The sequence below is a fragment of the Phyllostomus discolor genome, chromosome 4 (assembly GCF_004126475.2).
Source record: "Phyllostomus discolor isolate MPI-MPIP mPhyDis1 chromosome 4, mPhyDis1.pri.v3, whole genome shotgun sequence".
NCBI classification, from domain to species: Eukaryota; Metazoa; Chordata; class Mammalia; order Chiroptera; family Phyllostomidae; genus Phyllostomus; species Phyllostomus discolor.
In genome coordinates, this window is record NC_040906.2 from 14,783,333 (window position 1) to 14,805,061 (window position 21,729).

The following is a 21,729-nucleotide window of genomic DNA, read 5'->3' on the forward strand; positions in this document are numbered from 1 at the left end:
GGCAGGCATCAGTAGACCTGGCTGCCGATGTGTCCCGGGACAAGATGACACGGGTCTTTGTTGTCCCCGAGAGCCCTGGGGAGTTAGTTGTATTGGTGTTTAGAGCAACAGAGGAGAAGGTCCCATAAAATTTTTGAAAGCATTTCATGGTTGTTCCTCTCCCTTCTGTGTCACCAAGAAAGTGAAACTGCTTTGTTTGGATAGGTCGCCATGACCATGGGTAAAATACTCCCTGGTCATCAGGGGTGGGTAGCCCCTAAGAGGTAGACTGAGGTCCCTTCTTACAAAGAGCAAGAGAGGAGAAAGTAGACACAGGTTTGGGCAAACGCCTATCGAGATGCCAGAAGTTTGGTTGCACCAGCTTGCAGAACAGAAAGCCATGCCAGTTCTGCTGGATGAGAAAGGAACGGAAATCTCTTGGTCAGCTAACGACTGACCCCGTGTTCCTAGCCACCCTGGCCACGAACAGATGATCTGATGGATGACAGGAGCACAGAGGAAGAATAAGCTAAGACTGACCGCGCTGGTTGTGGTGCAACTTTACACCCATAAGGAAACCACCATCTGATCTGATGAGCACTGTGGGTGATAAGAGAAGAAACCATAACTTCCCTCGGGGCGGCTGCAAGCCAGCCTAGACCTGTAATGGAAAATGTGAGTTCCCAGGTAATCAGATAGTCGCTCACGGTTAGAGGGGTTAGAGCGCGTGGTTTGTTAAACAGGCACCCTCAGGCCTTTGGGGACAGCCAGACCTTCTCTTGCACCCCCAAAACAGACTCTGAAAAGCTAGCTCTGGGCAACCAGTTTCCCAGATGGGAGCCTGGATAAAGTCTGAGATAAATGCCCTTCAGGCTAGGGGGGTGTGATGGGTTGAATTGTGTCCCCTCAAAACTACTATGTGGCAGTCCTAACCCCCAGAACCTCTGAATGTGACCTTATTTTAATACAGAACCTGCACAGAGGTCGTGCAAGTTAGAAGTGAGGTCACTAGGGGTGGCCCAAGTTCAGTGCGACTGAGGCCCTCCTGAAGAGAGGAGACGTGGGTGCAGGTGCCCATGCATCCGGGGAGGTGGCCACATGGAAGTGAAGACAGGTGTTTGCGGGGCAGCAGGGGGATCCCCACCCAGCCCTCAGACGAAAGCAGCCCGGCCAGCCCCTGCCTTGGGGCCTCTGACCTCCAGAGTTGTGATGCCATGAGTTTCGGTTGTTTAAACTGCTCAGTTTGCGGTGCTTTATGGCAGCCCTGGCAAACGAATACAAATCGGGGGCAGAACGTAGGACTAACTACAGGCATCCAGAATGATGGAAGGCCATGGGAACTAAACTCTTGTTTAGATCGATTAACCCCTGGTCAAAGCAGTTTCTTTATATGTGGCTTTGCTCACAGTTGCACAACCTGGTGACTCACACAGTGGGAACTTTCTGAACATGGATGTGTACTGATTTATTTTGAGGAACTGGCTCATGCGATTGTGGGGCTGGCAAGTCTGAAATTTGCAGGGTAGACCAGATGTCTAGACATTCCAGCAGGAGTCCACGTTGCAGGCTCGAGTTGAAAGGCAATCCAGGGGCAGAATTCCTTCCCCTTCTGGGGACTTTAGTCTGTTCACGCTCAGGCCTTCAACGGATTGGACAAGGCCTGCCCACACGATGGAGGGTAAACTGCTTTACTCAGAGTTTCCCTTCACAGCCACAGGCTGGTGTCGGACCGAGCCCCATAGAGCCTCACCGAGTTGACATACAAAAGGTTCACGGGAGATGAGCCTCAACACTCAAGGCCCTGTAATAGAGACCGCTGAGTATGCTGTGAGAGTAGACACGTTCATTCAGTGCATGTAATTCTTCTCTCGACTGTGAAGCACATTCCCAACGAGGAAATGCCCCATCTAAAAGAGTGGCAGTGGGTCGAGGGGACTGCTGGGAGTCCACCCAGCTCTCCCGGCTCAGCTGCGTGGCATCCATACGGTAGTGCAGGACTTCAGGGAAAGGGAAGGGGCAGAAGGGAGATCACTGTCTTGATCCAAGAACCAGACAGATGCACCTAAGAAAACTATCCCCCCCATGGTACACACTGTCTTCTACGTGGACCAGTCAGCACTCAACAGAACTCTTGAGCAGCATGCAGCAGCAAAAGACAATTCTGCAGACTGGAGCCCGTGGCAAAAAAAAATATGTGGCCATTTAGGTAATGGTCCTCTGGGGCTTTGGATGTGATGCTGGCCTGCCATCACCACCTGGAAGTCCCCGTCTGAGTGACAGTGCTGGCAGACCCTGGGAGACTGCCAAACGAAGTGCTGCTATGCCCTGATGTCCCTGTTACGAAATGGAGCGAAAACAAGAACAGCGACGAAGCGGGTATTACCTAACAAGCCACATGTGGAAGTGATAGTTCCAGGAAAAGAAGTACACTGAGCATGGAGTGGTCAGATGCCCTCCTGATGTGCTGATTAAGGTGTGTGGTCTGTGCCAACACCTCGTGGTTCTTGGGAGCTTCGCTACGCTGAGACTCTTGACAGAGCTTGGGGACACCGGAGACCCGGTTCACGGGTGACTCAGCCAAATTGAAGGCCACGGGGTATACCGGCCTGCGGCTGGGCAACGTCCCCCACCCCCACCATGGCTTAACACTCTGCATGGAAAAGAGAATGCCGCTCAGCAGGCACAGCTGTCAGCTGTGGTACTTGCCCTGGAAAAGGCCTCCCAAGTTCCACCTGGCTATGTTTCCACTGGTTCTTGTGGTGGTATGGGCTGGTGCCAGGCAGCAGAATGCCTGGAGGGTCAAGTCTTAGCCTCCTCGGGGATGAACATTATGGCGGCAGATCACACGAGACCCACACCCGCTGTCTGTGGCCCGGGTGGATGCCCACGGGAAAGGGCTCCTTGGATGAGCATCAATGGAATTGACAAGTCGGCCCGTGTGAGGACCATGGCCATGAGAACACACCATCTCCCATCATGGCAACTCTTCTACAATTCAAGACTGGGCTCCAAAACCAGGGGCTCTGGCTCATGAAGCCAAGGAAGCATGGTAACTGTGCCCAGACTTCCAGCTACAGAGCCTGGTGGTAAAGGGAACTGAGGTACACAGCGAGGGGTACCAGGCCTGGCCTGGCCCGGCAAACAGACCACACAGGTCCCCTACCATCCTCTCAAGGGCACTGTTGGCACTGACTGCGGAAGACACCTCATCCAGGTACGGCACTGCTATCGCCACCCATGCAGCACATGGGGCTGGGGGGGCACGCTATCCAAAGACCCTTCCACAGATGAGCTGTGCTGCACAGTCAGATCCCCAAGAGCATCCAGTCAGACGAGGGTGCCACCTTTGTAGTGAAAAGTACCCTGCAGTGGGCAGCTCCCTGGGACATTCGCTGGACCTTCCCCGCCCTGGACCATCTCCAGGAAGCAGGTGCCACTGAAAAACAGAACAGACTCTTACAGGAGAAACTGAAAAAAGGAACAGGACGACTGAGACTCAGTGCCCAGCGGAACACACACTTAAGAAAGTCTGGACTATAAATGTGGCAATTCAGCCCATTTCAACAGAATTTTTCATTATGAGCCGGGCAGGTGGGAAGAGGCCCAGAGGCTGTCAGACCCAAGCCACATGATTAACTTTTCTCACTCTACTATTTTCTTCCCATGTCAACCCCTTGGGAAGCAGGCTATGGGAATTCACAAGCGGCAGGACGAGTCAGGGAGAGAGCTAACCTGGCACTTCTTTTGCCACTGGCTATGCTTCCGGCCCTTGGGAAGTCGTGGGCATCAATGGCAATAGTCACATATATGATATGACAGCTCTTCAAACAGTCCTGATGGGCCCACGGGCCAGGGGGTGGGAGGTATTCTAAGATGGTGTGAGGCGGACAAGGAAGAAAGGACAGAGGCACCTCGGGGGAAACCAGGGCTCATGTGAGGGTAAGACACGAGGAGGATTGGGACATGGAGTGAGACAGTCACTGGAGGGACGGGTCACACGGCTGTGGACAGAGCAACACCTCTGGCTTGTGGGGTGTCAGGGGTCAACCCCAACTGGCTGGGGGCCAAGGGAGGAACTGTCCCTCCCTCTCTCTCAGCACTTGTCTGCAGGGCATCTGGCCCAAACTGCCCAGACTGCCACCACCCACCCTCAAGTGACTTCTGGCCACAGAGAACCTGAGCCTAGAAACACTTAGAAACTTCCGGAGAGCCAATTACCTCACAAAGGATCGTCTGCTTCTAACAATGACGGAACAGGATTAACTTCCTATTCCCTAGCCTCGTCCTGGCGGAGGTGTTCTAGATTCTTCAGCCTGGGTAGTACAGGGCAATCGTCCAGACTGGGACCCCCAGGGGCCAGCAGAGGTGGGTGAGGTGACCGCTGTCACCTCCAGTGGCCCTCCCGACGGGGGCCTGGCTGCGGCCTGCACTCCCAATGGGCTTTGGGTTGTGACGAAGAATCTCTCCTCAACTGAATCCTGGCCGGGCTCCGCCCAGCCCTCTCCTCGAGACGAGGCCTCAACCTTGGCCTGTAAAGACTGGAACACATCAACAGAGTCTCTAACAGCTCCGGGTCCCATCCCCAGGGTGACCTTGACCGCTTGGACGAAGCCTCCTGGACAGTGCCTGCCTGAGGGCAGTCAAGGCTGCCCGAAGAACTTGCTGTCCGTTCCGGCCCGCACCTGCAGGCAGGCCCCTGTCTCCCAGTCTTCGTGGGATGACAGGGGCCTCGCTCAGTCAGATAAACACTGTTCAGCGAACCCCGACGCGAGATTCACACGAACCGACCCTCCCTTCCTGCTTTTGACATGTTTCACTTCCCTGATGCCACTCCAGCCCCTGGGGGTCCCCCTCCCCCACTCCTTCGTGCTCCCTTTCAAACGCCCTCAGTGCCATCGGAGTGGCGTTCATCCCGCTCGCCTGTTGTCAGCAGACACTGAATAAAATCAGCGCTCACCACTTTAATTAATACCCTTGCCAGTTACCTTGAGAACTCAAGAAGTACTAGTTAAGCCAAAAAGTAGAAACAACCCAAGTGTGCACCAACAGGAAAATGAACGAGCAAACTGTGGTATGTCCCTCCAATGGAGTATTATTCAGCCCTGAAAAGGAGCCAAGTAGTGGCACGTGACACTTGCTGCAACACAGACGAACCTTGAAAACAACCTGCTAAGCAAAAGAAGCCCTTCACAACTGGCCACATATTGACTGTGTCCCTTTCAATGGAATGTTCGTAATAGGCAAGTCCGTAGAGACGGAAAGTGGATTCGTGGTACCAGGGGCCATGAGGCAGGGGGACAGCACGGGGAGCGCAGTCCCTGCACAGCGAGGGGAGGGGCTGACCGCTAGCAAACAGGCACAAGGCTTCTTTCTGAGGGGACGGAGTGGTCCTAACATTGGCGTGGCGATCCCGGTGAGGCGGGGACGGCACAGGAAGGACGGAGACTGCAATCCTGTTACTGGCCAGCATCTAGCATCCTGGTTGCCAGGAAACGCCTTTTACCAATTAGGTAGAATAAACAGTAAACCGAGGCAGGGAGGAGGGAGGAGACAGGTCTCACCCGCTAACTCAGCCCAGTCCTATAGTATTGCCAGGTGTTCCGACATCACAAGAAACACTATGTTAGCACGGGAAGAGAGAAGTCCTTGAAAGTCTTTGTAGCGTTTCCACTTTCTGGGAAAGAAAACCTTGTGAAACGGTTTCACAAGGGCCTGGGATGCGGGAGAGGGTCCCCGTGCCCAGAGAAGAAGTCCATTGAACAACTTTGATTAATTGCCTACCTCTGGTCACTATCTGTTTTACAAGGGAGTCCCTGATGCTTACAGAAAGAGCCCATAAGTAACTTTGGGTAACTGCCCCAATTTTAATCAACTGCCTCCTGTCGAGTATTTGTTTTACAAGATGAACACATGGGGTCTGGAGCAAGATAAGGATTCTGGCTGACAGACCCCCACACATACCTAAGTTTGGGTGGTCACCTCCCCCAGGAAAGCTGGTACTGCATTTATCCATTAATCAGTATGTAACATTTTATCCCGTCTCCCACCAACTATATAAGTCCTCAGAACAAAGAACCCTCCCTCCCTCCCTCTCTCTCTCTCTAGGGCTTGGGGCACTCTTGGTGCTTTTGGCTCCTGGGCCACTGGGCCTCTGGCCCCCACCCCCGGCCTCAGGCTGACCGGGGGCTTGCCACCCTGGTCTTCAGCCCCTCAACTTTTGCCTCCCTGCTTTGCCCTGAAACTTTGCCTTTCACCCCCTACTCTACCCAGTCCCGTTCTCTTCCACGGGAGCGGGTCACTAATAAACGGATTACACGCTAATAGATCTGCTGATCTGTAATTCTTTACATGCGTCAGCGAGAAGAGCCAGGTCTCTCCCGTCAACAGTTGCACAACTCTGAATACACCGAAGCGCCATTTCATCGTTAGATGGGTGAACTGCATGCTATGTGACTGCATCTCAATGGAGCTGTTATTAAAAAAAAAAAAAGAACATGAAAATCATCCAAAAATTTCCCCCTGAGAAAACCGATACTGGATCACAATGTCCTATTCTTCTTAGAGAGCTGCGTAGTGCAGGATCAGGGCTCCTGAGGGAGGGTGCGGGCACAGCAAAACTGCTCTGGAACAGCAAGTAAACAGCCCGAGGACAAACGCGGACTCACAAATCCCGAGGGCTGTTCTGCTAGTGTCAACAAACCTGACCCTGAAAGTGGGCAGCCAGCAGCCGGGTCAAGGGCAGAGCTGTGACTTCAGCCCAGGCCACTCATCTGCCGGCACTGACAGATGCCAGGACGGAGGACATGCAGGGTCAAAGGTGAAAAGGAGTCCAGCTTGGGCCACTGCCATCCAAGGGTTGTCAGGGGATGAGCCCCAACCCCTCACGCAAGTGAAATTCACTTTTCAAAGTGACAGAAGGTGCTAAATGATTAACAGCATTCTCAGGCCGTCCTCCTCCAAACTTTGCCTTGAATGATCCCCTCCAAGATCAGACCACGCCCGTGACACCCCTGGACTCATGATGAGCAATATTACTTGCATTTTTTTTACTGTGAGCATTTTAATGTGGTAAATGAAAAAAAATAAACTATAAACACCCATGTACCCACCCTCCAGAATTAAGAACTGCTAATATGTCATATTTGCTTCACATATTTTAAAAATGAAAACATTTCAGACACAAATTTCCCTTCTTATCCTCTCTCTCCCTCCCTCCCTCCACAAAGCAACCACTACCCAAAATTTGCAGTGTACCCTTTCTGTCAATGTTTATATAATTTTACTATATGCATGTATCCAGTAATGGCCTGTAGAATTTTTGTGTGGTTTTTATTCTATAGAAATACTAATCTACTGTACTATCATTCTATACTCAACTTTGAGTTCTATACTGATACACAAAAATCTTGTGCATTCATTCTATTGTACAGTGTCCCACTGTGCCACAATTTATTTATCCTGTTGACAGTCATTTGACATGTTTCTGAATTTTTGATTTTACCAAAAAAGCTGCAAAAAAGTTTGTGCACGTGTGCAGCCATTTAAAAGAGGTGGTTTGGTGCAAGAAGGCAGAACCGTCCTAAGTTACCAGGTAGTTAGGCAGTAAGAATTCCCTTCTGATTTTGCACTCCAGAGAAACAACAGGCTGAGGGAGAGGGACGTCCAAGAAAAGGAATCGCCTGGGATGACCCCTGAGAGGCGTGCAGGAAGCAGAAGCGCCAGCCCTCTGCAGCCCTCGCACAGCCAGAGGCAAACCTCGGTAGGCCAAGCCCAGGTTTACCTGTGGGCTGGGCTGGGCTGGGCTGGGCTGGAGGAAAGCAATGAGAGTATTTCAAGAGCAAGTAGTCGATGACCAGCAACAGATGCAGATCTGAAGAGAGGATGTAGACACAGGGGTGCATATCAAAAGTAAGGACCCCAAAACCAGCCATACGCACAACAGGAAGGGCCATTAAAAACCTCAAAATATTATGCTGGCCAGACATCATTCATTTCCTGCTCGCCATTCTTTTGCTGTTGAACTATGCCTGGGCAGGGGGAAGCCAGAAGGAGCTCTGATAGAGGTCCAGGCAGGCCTGCAACGAAAATGAAATCTTCTGGTTCTCACCTCTAGACTCCAAGGCCCCTTCACAGAGGCAACCATCACTATCGATTTCTTGTGTGTCTTCCCAGAGACATTTTATGCACAGCACCAACACATAAAAGCATACATACCTCATACTCCTTATTATCCACATATGACGACATATATAGTTTTACTCCTTACTTTCCTTCCGTCTCTTAGCAAGTGATTCATGTTAACACACACAGATCTGCCCCTATTCTTTCTAATGCTTGCATAAAATTTCATCATACACACGTATTATCATTTGTTTAATTAGTCCCCTACTGAAACACAGAAGCCAGTCTCATTTTTCCCAATCAGAATTATTGCTACCTTGAAGGTGCTGAACTATCCCTTTATCTGTAAGATAAAAACTCTGGCAGTGCAGTTGATGAGCGGTATTTGCATATTTGGCCTTAACACCTAGTTTCAAATTTCCCATCTCCAAGGCTAGAAAGGCAGTGCACCTAATTCTGCTGTGGCCTCAAGGGCACCTGTGAGTGTCTGCCAGATGAGGCAGAAAAACACCTGAGCCAAGTCAGAGGAACCTGGCGGATAATCTCTGAAAGGCTTGAGGTAATGTGAGTGCTGAGAAAGAAAAGCCACCTAATCGATGGCATTAACCAGACCGAAGAAAGAAGGTGTTAACAGAGCAGGAGGGGCCATTACAAAACCAGAAGAGGGAGCCAGACAGGAAGAATTTGGCAGCGTTTATCTCTCTTATGCCCTGGAAAACAGAGACACTTGATGGGATGGACAGACTCCAGAGAAGCGTATTCAACCAGGTTTCTCCAAGGCCTAGAGGAAACTGCCGTCCATACAGTTACATTCCTTTTGTTCTGGGGTCTCTGCACACTGATGCAGTGATAAATTTCTCTCCCTAGACACCTGGGTCCTAGGAAGAGGACGTAGTGGATTAAAGACAGCCATAGCCTCTTGGGCCTCCCTCTCACTAAGAGGTGAAGCCTGAACCGTCTCCTCCAGAGTCTGGGTGGGCTCTGTAACAGCTCTGGTGGGTAGAACACAGTGGAGATGACACTGCACCAGTTTCCAGGCTCAGGTCTTAGGAAACTGGAAACTTGCACTTTCTGTCTCTTGGAACACTCCCTTTGGGGAAAGCCAGAGCTTGGGAAGTCTAACCACCCAGACACCACCACGCTGTGAGGAAGCCCAAGCCAGACACACGTAAAGAGAGAGAGATACTCAGCTGCTGTGGTCGAACCATCCCAGGCACCAAACAGGCAATTATAGAAGCCAAGTTGGAAATTCCAACCCTAGCAGATATGCCCTGGAAAACAACTGAGGTTCAGACATGTGACCTCAACTGACTCACCCTCGTGATCTTCGACTATTCGAACTGGAGCCCCACTCCACTGTGAAGCAGAGACAGGCCCTTTCTGACGTGCACAGCCACTGCATTTCGGGACAGTTTGTTATGCAGCCATAGACAACTAGGACAGGGAGGGTCTACGTGATGGAATATTATGATCCCTGGAGGGGCTAACTTCCTCAGTAAAGAAACACGTGGACACTCTAGTTCGCCATTTGTTTCTGCAGGTTTGGCCACTGTGGGTCAGTCCCCAATGGTCTACCCATGCTGGATGTACTAACAAAATTTACTGGATGTACTGACCTTTCCAGGTCAGCTTCTGACCGGGAAAGCTGAGAGCAGACGGGCCAGGCTTAGCCAATCTGCCCACCTCCCTTATGAGAAGTGTTCCATCTTCACTCCAACCCAGATGAAGGGGCTGAGAGGAGTCTCACAGAGTTTACCACCAGACACAGCCGCTGCTCGGCACCACTCACAGCCCTTGGCTGATGCGTGACATTTACTTATTTATCAAACATGACTGAGAACCTCTCCTGTGCCCAGGGCTGCACCTGGTACTCAGGAGGGGGGGCAAAGAGTGGGGAAGGATGTAGGTCCAGCCCTCCTCACAGCTCCACAGCTCAGCCTCCAAGCTTTATACACAGGTTATGTTCAGAAACATGTGCACCTCTGCCCTGACCGATGTGGCTCAGCTGGTTGCACGATGTCCTCCAAAAGTGAAAGGTTGCCAGTTTGATTCCCCGTCAGGGCACGCCTGGGTTGTGGGTTTGGTCCCTGGTCCGGGTGCATGCAAGAGGCAACCAACTGATGTTTCTCTTTCACATTGATGTTTCTCACCCTCTCTCCCTCCCTCCCTTCTCCTCTCTCTAAAAATAAATAAAATCTTTTTTAAAAAATGTGCACCTAAATATATAAAGCAAATATTAACAGATACAAAGAGAGAAATGGATAGCCATTCAATTATAGTAGATGACTTTAATATCCCACTTTCATCAATGAATAGGTCATCCAGAAAGAAAATGAATAAGAAAACACTGGCCTTAAATGACACATTAAACCAGAGAGACAACAGTTATGTACAGACCATTCCTTACCAAAAGCACCAGAGAAAGTAGATTTGAGGCATCATTAGGTCTCTCAAATTCTGGGTTGGCGCCTTCTTTATCAATAACCCTTTCCTTACTCCAAACTCTGACACTTTGAGTTTTGGCCTTTGGAAGAACTGGGGCACATGAGTGTGGGTTCGGTAACAATTTGGCAAGCCAGCCAGGAGCCACGGCACGCCAGCTCCAGCTGGAGTTCCCCTCCATGAGTCCTGAGCAGTTGCCAAGGAAGTTTTGCCTTGGAGACTCTGGAGGGACTTCTCTGGCAGGCGTTGGCCACTCTCAGCACACAGCTCACTTGGGCTTCAGTCTACTGTTGGTTTCGTTTCCGAGTACACTGCTCCATTTCTCGGGAAAGTTGCTTGGGCGTGAGCAGCTGGGAATCCTCCCCCTCTATCTGTGCACGCTCTCTTGGGACAGAAACTAGTCCATATGCTTTTCAGATTCACGTGATCTAGGAAAATATTTTATATTAAAGATGGTTTTGAGTTTGGTTTGGCTTCCCCAATGCTCCGGATCCTTCCAACCTGGGTTACAAAATTCTCTGCTCATCCTTTTCTAATGTTTGTTACAAAGATGATGTTTAAGCTCACACTCTGCTGTTCAAAATGCTTTCTTCCCAGAACCCAATCCAAACAACTCCTTTCATTTTTTTAACTTGGTATAATTGATTTTGAGAGAGAAAGAGAGAGAGAGAGACTCTGATTGGTTGCCTTTTGCACGCCCTCAACTGGAGAATTGGCCTGCAACCCAGGCGTGTGCCCTGACTGGGCACCAAATCAGTGACCTCACAGTTTGCTGTACAATACCCACCCCACTGAACCGCACCAGTCAGGGCCAATCTTCCATCTTAACTGAACCTGGACCAATTGTCCTTTTTCCCTCAAGAATGAGGAATGAGCGACAAAAAGGGGAGATTTGTAACCACAAGACCAGCTCAACATGATCCTATTCTGTTTAACGAGACAATAAACCCAAACCACAAGTCATGCAGCCAAATCACGTGCAGAGGTGAGAACTTTGACCTGCTGACTGCACCCAATACACACACATGGAACAAAGAACCAGGACAGAACTAGAACTTGAACACTGGAATGCTTTCAGAAGAACACTTTCTTATCCAGAAAGATCTGGAGTAGATGCCTGTTTGTTATAAATGGCCACGTTCCAAGGTCCTCTGATTAAAACTTGCTCCACTGGCACTTCAGCACACCTGCTCCCCCATCACTTGGGCATCCTTACCCTAGTCCAGATCCGAGATGGATCTGATGCACCCTTAGGTCTCTATCTTCTCGGCTGGGGCCTTCTTGATCAATAAGCCTTTCATTATTCAAAAAAAAAAAATAAAAAGCAACAGAACACACATTCTTCTTGACCACACGTGGGACATTCTCCAGTATAGATCATAAATAAATTTAACATTGAGATCACATGAAGCACCCTGATTGATGCGGCTCAGTGGACTGAATGCCAGCCTGCAAACCACAAAGCCACCAGTTCAATTTCCAGTCGGGGCATATGCCTGGGATGCGGGCTGAGTCCCCCGTTGGGGGCATGCGGGAGATACCAGATCGATATTTCTCTCCCTCTCTTTCTCTCTCCCTTCCCCTTTCTCTATAAATAAATAAAATCCAAAAGAGATTTTTTAAATGAAAAATGATATGAAGCCTCTTTTCTCACCACCATGGTATGAATTTCGAAATCAATAACAAGAAGAAAACTGGAAAATTCACCAATATGTGAAGATTAAACAACATGCTTCTGAACATCCACTGGGTCAAAGAAGAAATCAAAAGAGACATCAAAAATACCTAAAGACAAAAGAGAATGGAAATACAATATGCCAACACCTAAAGGGAGGGGTGCTGGGGAAAAGGAAGCTGGGGCCTCAAACGTGCACGTGAGGAGCTGGGAGCTGAGTCCCTGTGCCCTGTGGCAACGCCTGAGCAGGGGAGCAGCATCACCAGACATGCTCTTCGGGGCACTGGTGTGGCGGTGGTGCATGAGTGGACAGCGGGGGAGATCGAGCAGCAAGGGAGACTAAGCTCAGGCACCATTTCTTCCCAGAGCCATGATGGGCCTGCTCACGCTGCCAGCCGAGCCACAGGTAAGCAAAGAGGCTGACCTGGTAGAGCTGCTGGAGCTGCTGGAGTTGCTGGAGCTGGAAATGACATCCTCTGTGCTGAGCAGGACAAGGCCTGTCAGACTGAGGTCATGGGTTATCTAGCCTTTGATGCTTCTGTCCGGTAGAGAGTCAGACTGGAGGCTTTAGGTGAAGGATGCAAAAAGTGGCAAAAGCCAAAACTTACGGGAAGCAGCAAAACAGTCCTAAGAAGGACGTTCATAGCAATAAATACATAGAATAAGAAACAAGCATAATCTCAAATAAACAACACAATTTTATATCTCAAGGAGCAAGCAAAGAAGGAGAACAAGCTTACTCAAAAGTTAGTAGAAGAAAAAAGAACAATCACAGTGGAAACAATTGAAATTGAGGTTAGAAAAACAATAGAAAGAGTCCGTAAAACGAAGAACTATTTAAAAAAAAGATAAATGAAATAGATAATCTTTGGCTAGACTCACCAAGAAAAAAAGATAAGAGGGACCAGACAGATAAAATCGGAAATGAAAGAGATGTTACAAGTGATACCACAGAAATACAAAGGATCATAGGAGACTACAATGAACAACTATACACCAACACACTGGACAACCTGGAAGAAATGGATAAATTCCTAGAAACATACAAACTACCAAGAATGAATCATGAAGTTGTAGAAAATCTGAACAGGCCAATGGCTAGTAAGAAGATTCAAGCAGTAATCAAGAACTTCCCAACAAACAAAAGCTGAGGACTAGATGGCTTCACTGGTAAATTCTACCATTTAAAGAAGAAATAGTACAAATCATCTCAAATTCCTCCAAAAAGTTGAAGAGGAGGAAATACTTCCAAACTCATTCTACAAAGCCAGCATTTTTCCTGACACTAAAACCAGACAAGGACAGTACTAGAAAAGGAAATTACAAGGCAATATCTCTGACAAACATAGATATAAAAATCCTCAACAAAGTATCAACGAACCAAATTCAACAATACATTACACCGTGATCAAGTGGGATTTATGCCAGGGGATGCCAGGATAAACATTTGCAAGCAAATGTTATATACCACATTAACAAAATAAAGGATAAAAATCATATGATGATCTCCATACATGCATTAAAAACATCTGACAAAGTTCAACATTCATTAATGATAAAACTCTCATAAACCACAACAAATAAAGGCCATACATGACAAACCTCCCCCGCCCCTAGTGAACATTAGTCCACAGTGAAAAGCTTAAGGGTTTCCCTGACATCAGGAACGAGACAAGGGTGCCAACTCTCGCCACTCTTAAGCAAGAAAAAGAAATAAACGGCATACAAATCAGAAAGGAAGCAGTAAAAACTGTTGCTATTTGTAGACGACATATTATATATAGAAAACCCTAAAGACTTCACCAAAAACAACTGTTAGAACTAATAAATGAACTCAGTAAAGTTGCAGTATATAAATGAATATACAAAATCACTTGTTTCTATACTAATAATAAACCTACGCACTGTGCACTGAAAACTATGACACTGAGTAAAGAAATTGAGGAGATGCAAAATAAAAGATACTCCATGTTCAAGGACTGGAAGAATTAATATTGTTAATTTTTCATAGTATCCAAAATAAGTCTACAGATCCATGCAATCCCTATTAAAATTCCAATGAAAAATTTTCACAGAATTACCAATAAACAATTCTTTTTTTTAAAGAGAATGGTATTGTATTTATTTTATTTATTTATTTTTAGAGAGGGAAGGGAGGGAGAGAGAGAGAGAGAAATATCAATGTGCGGTTGCTGGGGGCCATGGCCTGCAACCCAGGCATGTGCCCTGACTGGGAACCGAACCTGCGATGCTCCATTGAGCTACGCCAGCCAGGACAAATTACCAATAAACAATTCTAAAATTTGTATGGAACTACAAAAGACACTGACTAGCCAAAACAGTTTTGAGAAAAAAAAAGAACAATGCTGTAGGCATCATGCTTCCTTATTTCAAACTATATTACAAAACTATAGTAATCAAAATAGTATTGTACTGACCTAAAAAAACAGACACATGGATCAATGGAACAGAATAGAGAGCCCAGAAATAAGCCCATGCATATATGGTTCATTTACAATAAAGGAGCCAACAGTACAGAGTGGGGAAAGGGCATGTATTCTTCAATACATGTTGTTGGGAAAAGTGACAACCACATGCAAAAGAATAAAACATAAACACTAGCATATACCATACACAAAAACTAGCTCCAAATGGATTCAGGAATCGAACATAAGACCTGAAGCCATAAAACTTCTAGAAGAAAACATAGGCAATAAGCCCCTTCATTTTTTTTTTTATTTGACACCAAAAGCAAGGGCAACAAAAGCAAAAATAAACAAGGGGGACCACATCAAACTAAAAGACATTTGCATAGCAAAAGAAATCATCAACTAAATGAAAAAGCAACCTACTGAATAAGAAAAATATTTGCAAATCATATGTCTGATAAGGGTTAATATCCAAAATATATAAAGAACTCATACAACTCAGTAGCAAAATAATCTAATTTTAAAATGGGCAGAGGATCTAAATAAACATTTTTCCAAAGAAGATATACAGATGGCCAACAAGTACATGAAAAGGTGCGCGACATCACTAATCATCAGGGAAATGAAAATCAAAACCACGAGGATATCGCTTCACACCTGCTAGAAGGGCTATCATCAAAAAAGACAAGAAATAACGTGTTGGTGAGGATGTGGAGAAAGGGGACCTTTGTGCACTGCTGGAGAGAGACTGTAAATTGGTACGGCCACTATGGAAAACAGTACGGTGATTCCTCAAACGTATTAAAAATAGAACTACCATAGGATCCAACAATTCCATTTCTGTGTATTTATGCGAAGAAAATGAAAGTACTAACTTGAAAAGATACATGCAACCCTGTACTCAATGCAGCCTTATTTACAATAGCCAAAACATGAAAGCAACCTAAGTGTCTATCAATGGATGAATGGATAAAGAAAATATGGTATATACACAGGGAATATTATCCAGCCATAAAAAAAGGAAATCATGCCATTTACAACCACATGGACAGACCTTGAGAGCATTATGCTAAATGAAGTGTCACACAGAGAAAGACAAATACTCAATGATCCACATATATGTGAATCTAAAACAAAACAGAACTGAACTCATAGATATAGAGAACAGATTGGTGGTTGCCAGAGGTGGGGGGTGGGTGGGTGGGCAAAATGAGTGAAGGTGGTCAAAAAGTCCAAACTCCCAGTTATAACATAAATAAGTCCTGTGGATGTAATGTACAGCTTGGTGACTATAATGAATAATATCATTATTGTATATTTGAAGGTTGCTAAGAGAGTAGCTCTTAACAGTTCTCATCACAAGAAAACATTTTGTAACTATAAAAAAAGAGAAGCATGATACATGGAGTGACAAGTATGTGCACAGGGCATTAGGGAGCTCACCCATCTAGGAGGTCGACCATAAGAGCTACAGAATAGATAGCTGATCTCATCATTTTAGGGTTGACATCTCTAAAAGGTATCAATTCAATATAAATTTACATATGCATTTAACACATTCACGTTTCATTTTTCCAACACTCTTGACATTGTTTTGTTTAGGAAAGAGAAAGGAACTAGCATGTATGGACTAGCATGATTTACACATGTCCCAGTTCCCACTCCACCCCCCTAAGTCCTACAATGCTTCCCTGAGTTGATGTGACAATTTTCACGTGGGATATGCAGTTTCCCACAACTGAGGGTGCTGGGAACATTATAGTCAGATGCCCTTATATCAGTTCCACTCCTCCCCCTTGTATGGGCTTAGAAGGAAAGACCCCAATCCCAGATTTAGGGGTGAGCCTGCATGGGTCTAGGCTAAGTTAGAGTATGCCTGTGGCCACTACGATGAGTTCAGGGATGGCCGACTAACCCAAGCCAGTCAACTAACTTCTGCAAGACAGCAGAGTCAAGAGAACTGCAGAAAAACAGAACTGTAGCTTTGATGATCTCATGAATCCCTAGAACAAATTGTACCCGAAGGGCACCCAACTATTAGACTTTTGGATTATATGAACCAATAAAATTGCTTTATAGTTTAAGCCAGTCTGAGTGGCAACCAAATGAATTTGAACTGATACAAAGTGGGTCACTAGAATGTATCCTGTTCCTCAATAGGGGTATTAACTGAATTTCATAGATGTGTAGGATTCTCTTTTATTAACTCACACCATCCACATGTAGTGGGTGGGGAGGGCTAATATTTCCCATGGGACAGCCCAGGTCCCTATGACTCCAGATCTTGGGGATGTAAGGGCTGGAAACAGGTGGCTCTCCTGAATCCTAGCGTCGGCCTGTTCTTTAAAAGGACACACATTCCTGCCTTTCTCCTGCTTCCTCCTACTCCTCCTAGGACCATCTAGAATTTCTTTGGTAGTTACTGTTCTATAGAAAATCCTGAGCAAAACCTCCCAGTAAACTCCCATTCACAAATGATGTGAAATCTTTAGCCTCCTCCCTGGACCATTCACCAGGCCTCTCAAATTTCTACAGGCCAAATCAAGCAGAAGAAGTATGCAGGACTCTGGTTTCTTGGCTTGCTTAGTTACTCAGACCTGAGCCCAAAGGGAATAATTTTTTAAACATCTATGAGTACCATAGGATTTGCCTGCCAAGTCTCAGAAACACGCCCAATAGGAAAGGTCCTAGAGGAGACAGCAGCAGCCTGGGCAGGTGCAGAGAAACTGGTCAGGTTAGGCCTTCAAACCCTTCAAACCCTTAGAGTCATTTTTCCCTCATCTCAACATCCAGCTTCTTCTGGAGGGTGGCTCAGGTACTGCCATGCCCAAGCCTTCATCACCTGACACCCTCTCCACCTCTCCTGTATAATCAATCCTACTGCACACACCATAACCTGGACAGTGTCTCTGGGAAGCCATCTTCACCCCATGTCTGCTCAAGAGCCCACCATGGCCCCTCAGAGGAACGGGGGCCTTACTCTGGCCTCCAAAGCCCTCCTCAAAGGCTTGTCCTAACCCAGTCCCCATAGCTCCTCCTGTTTTTTTTTTTTTTTTTACTACAGCCCAGCACAGCCACATGGTAGCCAATCTGTTCACCAGCCCAGTCCAGGGCCTGGAAAAGAGGAAGGCCAAATATGAGATGGGATGACTCCATAAAAGAAGCTAAGGACATGAGTCTACAGTGGCTGAGCAGGGCTGTTGAGGTGAGGACAGTATGGACATCACTCATTCATAGAGTCACCAGGAGTTGGAACCAACTCAATGGCATATAACACATACATCCCTCTTCCCTGAAAAGAGTATATAAACTTCAACAGGGTATTGGTTTTATCTCATTGAATCCTGACACTTGGAAAATGCCTGGGGCAGAGTGTATGCATTAATTCAGTTGATCTCCTAAAAGCTTCTCCAACTTAACCAATACTGGGTTTTCCTGTCTGTGTCCATTGTCAGTGGGCTAACCATTCATCCCTGCCTTGTATCAGTGTTCTGCTGGATAAATCCTTCTTACGGGAAATTGCCTGTGGCACAGAAGGTGCAAGGGGCCACTGCACAGACCACCTGGCTGACCACCGGCAGATTAAGAGACTTCCAGACAAGATGGAGGTGCAGATAAACATGATTCCCCTCCACACACAACTACAGCAAAAGTTACAACTAAACTACAAAACAAACATCACCCAGATTCTCAGATAATTGGGCTGCATGGAAGTCCAACAACCAAGGATTTATTTATGTTAAGGATTTTATTTATTTTAGGCATAGGGGAAGGGAGGGAGAAAGAGGCAGAAAGAAACATGAATGTGTGGTTGCCTCTTACATGCCCCACCCTACTGAGGACGCAGTCCACAACCCAGGCACACGTCCTGCCTGGGAATCAAACCAGTGACCCTTTGGTTTGCAGGCTGGCACTCGATCCACTGAGCCACACCAGCCAGGGCCTAACAACCAAGGGTTTAAAGAAGCCACATTCATCCAGATGGGTGCTTTTCTATAATAGGCCACACTGTTAAGACAGGGAGTCAAAACAGCTCTGCCTAAGACACAGAAAGAAACACAGAGAGGCTGCCAAATTGAGGAGACAAAGAAATAGCGCCCAAATGAAAGAATAGAGAAAACTCCAGAAAAAGAACTAAATGAAGCAACCTATCAGATGCAGAGTTCAAAACACTGGTGATCAGGACACTCAAAGAAATCACTGGGTACTGCAACAACATAAAAAAGAACCAGGCAGAAGTGAAGGTTGCATTAAGTGAAATAAAGAAAAATCCAGGCTCTGGCTGGTATAGCTCAGTGGATTGAGCACAGGCTGCAAACCAAAGTGTCGCAGGTTTGATTCCCAGTCAGGGTACATGCCTGGGTTGCAGGCCATGACCCCCAGCAACCGTACATTGATGTTTCTCTCTCTCTCTTTCTCCCTCCCTTCCCTCTCTAAAAATAAATAAATAAAATCTTTTTAAAAAATCCACAGGGAACCAATGATGGAGGAGATGAACCCAAGATTTAAATCAATGATTTGGAACATAAGGGAGAAATAAGCATTAAACCAAAACAACAAAAAGAAAAAATAATTAAAAAAAATGAGAATAGAATAAGGAGCCTCTGGGATATCTCCAATCGCACCAACATCCGAATCCTAGGGGTGCCAGAAGGAGAAGAGGAAGAGCAAGAAATTGAAAACTTATTTGAAAAAAAAAAAAGAAAGAAAACTTCCCTAATTTGGCAAAGGAATATACACATACAAGTCCAGGAAGCAGAAAGAGTCCCAAACAAGTTGGACCCAAAGAGGACCACACCAGGACATACCATAATTAAAATGCCAAAGATTAAAGATAACGGAGAGAATCTTAAAAGCAGCAAGAGAAAAGCAAAGAGTTACATATAAAGGAGCTGTCCTAACATTGTCAGCTGATTTCTCAAAAGAAATTTTGCAGGCAAGAAGGGACTGGCAAGAAATATTCAAAGTGATGAAAAGCAAGGACCTGCAACCTAGATTACCCTATCCATCAAAGCTATCATTTAGAATGGATGGGCAGATAAAGTGCTTCCCAGACAAGGTAAAACTAAAGGAGTTCATCATCACCAAGCCATTATTAAATGAACTGTTAAAGGGAACTATATAAGAAAAAGATCAAAACTATAGCTATTAAAATGGCAACACATGCACAACTATCAACACCTGAACCTCAAAAACAAACTAAGCAAACAGGCAAGACAGGAAGTGAATCATAGATATGGAGGTCATTTGGAGGGTTATCAGCTGCAAGGAGGAAGGAGAATGGGGGAAAGGTGCAGGGATTAAGAAACACAAAATGGTAGGCACAAAACAGACAGGGGGATGTTAGGAACAGTATAGGAAATGGAGAAGCCAGAGAATTCAATACATGACTCATGGCCATGAACTAAGGGAGTGGACTGCTGGAGCGAAGTGGGGTACTGGGAGAAGGTCACAGTGGGGAAACTGGGACAACTGTAATAGCAAAATCAATAAAATATATATTTAAAAATCCTCCTCACTGGAAACTGATTTCTTAATAACAATACGTACACCTTTTCCTTAATGCCTATGATTTTGGTTTCACTCCCTGAGAAGTGACATCTTTTTTCCCCCTAAGGGGAAATTTACCTGGCTAAATTGGGGAACCTCAGTAATCCTCCTGAAGCCATTTCCTTTGGAAGAAGTCTGTGGTAGCCAGTTCGATGACAGAGCTCAACAGTGGTTCTGTAACCCCTGGCAGCTTATACACTGGCATCTGTCATTCTGTTACCGAGGCCATCTCTCAGGCTCCCTCCACTTTAAACCTAGTCACCTCCTTTCTAGCGCCCTCCTGATTCTCAGCTCTCCTGGATCTGCTCATTTCAGTTCCAAGGGCTCTGTCTACCCTTTGCACACAATGTGTACAGATTTCCAGGCTATGACCGGAGCCCTAGTCGATGCTGAGCTAAGTTCCCACGTTCTTCACTTTTTGTCCAACGTCTCCCCATTCCCAGCCTCCGTGTCCCAGGGCTCACTCACCCCTCTCCCCCGGGCACGAGGCCCCTCGCTTACCTGGAGCTGGTGCAGGTGCAGAACGTAGCCTTGCCCTAACAGCTGGAAGACGAAGCGCAGCGGCCCTGGTCCTGAAAGCTCCTCCAGGCTCCGCAGCCTCTGGTCGCCAGGCCGGGTCCCGGGAGCCTCGGCTGCGGCGGCCGCCGGGAGGGCATTGGGCATCGAAGCCTTGGCTCTGGCCCCGTGGGGACCGAGGCCCAGGCGGGCTACCCGCGTTCCCAGCAGCGCCCACCGCACCCTCGTGCAGCCCAGCGCAGCAATGCGATCCATGGCTCACGCCGCCGCAGCGCCTTTGGAAACGAGTCCTGAACGCCCGGGTCCCGCCCAAAGATTGGAGCGGGTTCAAGGGCACCAGTACCCACGAGTGGGCCGGGGAAAGGCCGGCCAGGCCCCTTACTGTTCACTCTACCTCGCGGTCCTTGATCCCTCCAAATAGGACCCAAGGAACACACAGAAGTCACTTTCTGCAACTGTGTGCCTCCCCACCCGAGGGAGGGACACGGCAACACAAAGGCAGAAGACGCACGGGGGGGGGGGGGAAGGGGGGGCTTCGGGAGACCCCGAGAGCTCGCACGACCGCCGCCCCTTCCGCGGCTCCGCACCTCGCACTTCCGAGAACTCGCAAGGAGAACTTGACGTTCGCTTTGTCCGAACTCTGAGCAATAACACACAAAGTTCCAGGAAGTCCGGAGCCCCCCAAAGGCCAGGAGGCCCCGCCCAGTGAGACCAGTCCTGGTCCCCTAAGGGACCGGCTGCTGAGATTAAACTGGCCGCCGGCGCGTCCTGGTGGCGCACGCCCCGCCCCCAGCCCCCCTCCAGCCCGCGCCCGCCCCGCTCCTGCCCCCGCCCCGCCCCGCCCCGCCCCGCCCCGCGTGGCCCCCGGAGTCTGAGCGCAGAGAGAGGAGAAACAAACAAAACTAAACTCAAAGGCCCAGTGTCCGAGGTCGTCTGGCTCCTGGGAGGGAGAGCCGGAAGCCAACCAGACCACCACATTTAAATAGGTTTTTAAAATGCCGTTCCACCCGCTCCCTG

General features: G+C 47.6%; 1 protein-coding gene across 1 annotated transcript in view; it reads right to left on the reverse strand.

Annotated features, from left to right (window-relative positions):
• LOC114495561 (sterol 26-hydroxylase, mitochondrial) overlaps positions 1-21,473 on the reverse strand; it is a 34,240-nt gene extending 12,767 nt beyond the window's left edge. Inside the window, 1 exon segment of the mRNA XM_028510868.2 lies at positions 20,698-21,473. Within this exon segment, the coding sequence (XP_028366669.1) occupies positions 20,698-20,967 (270 nt within the window). The 5' untranslated portion in view covers positions 20,968-21,473.
• Positions 21,474-21,729: the final 256 nt, after the last annotated feature.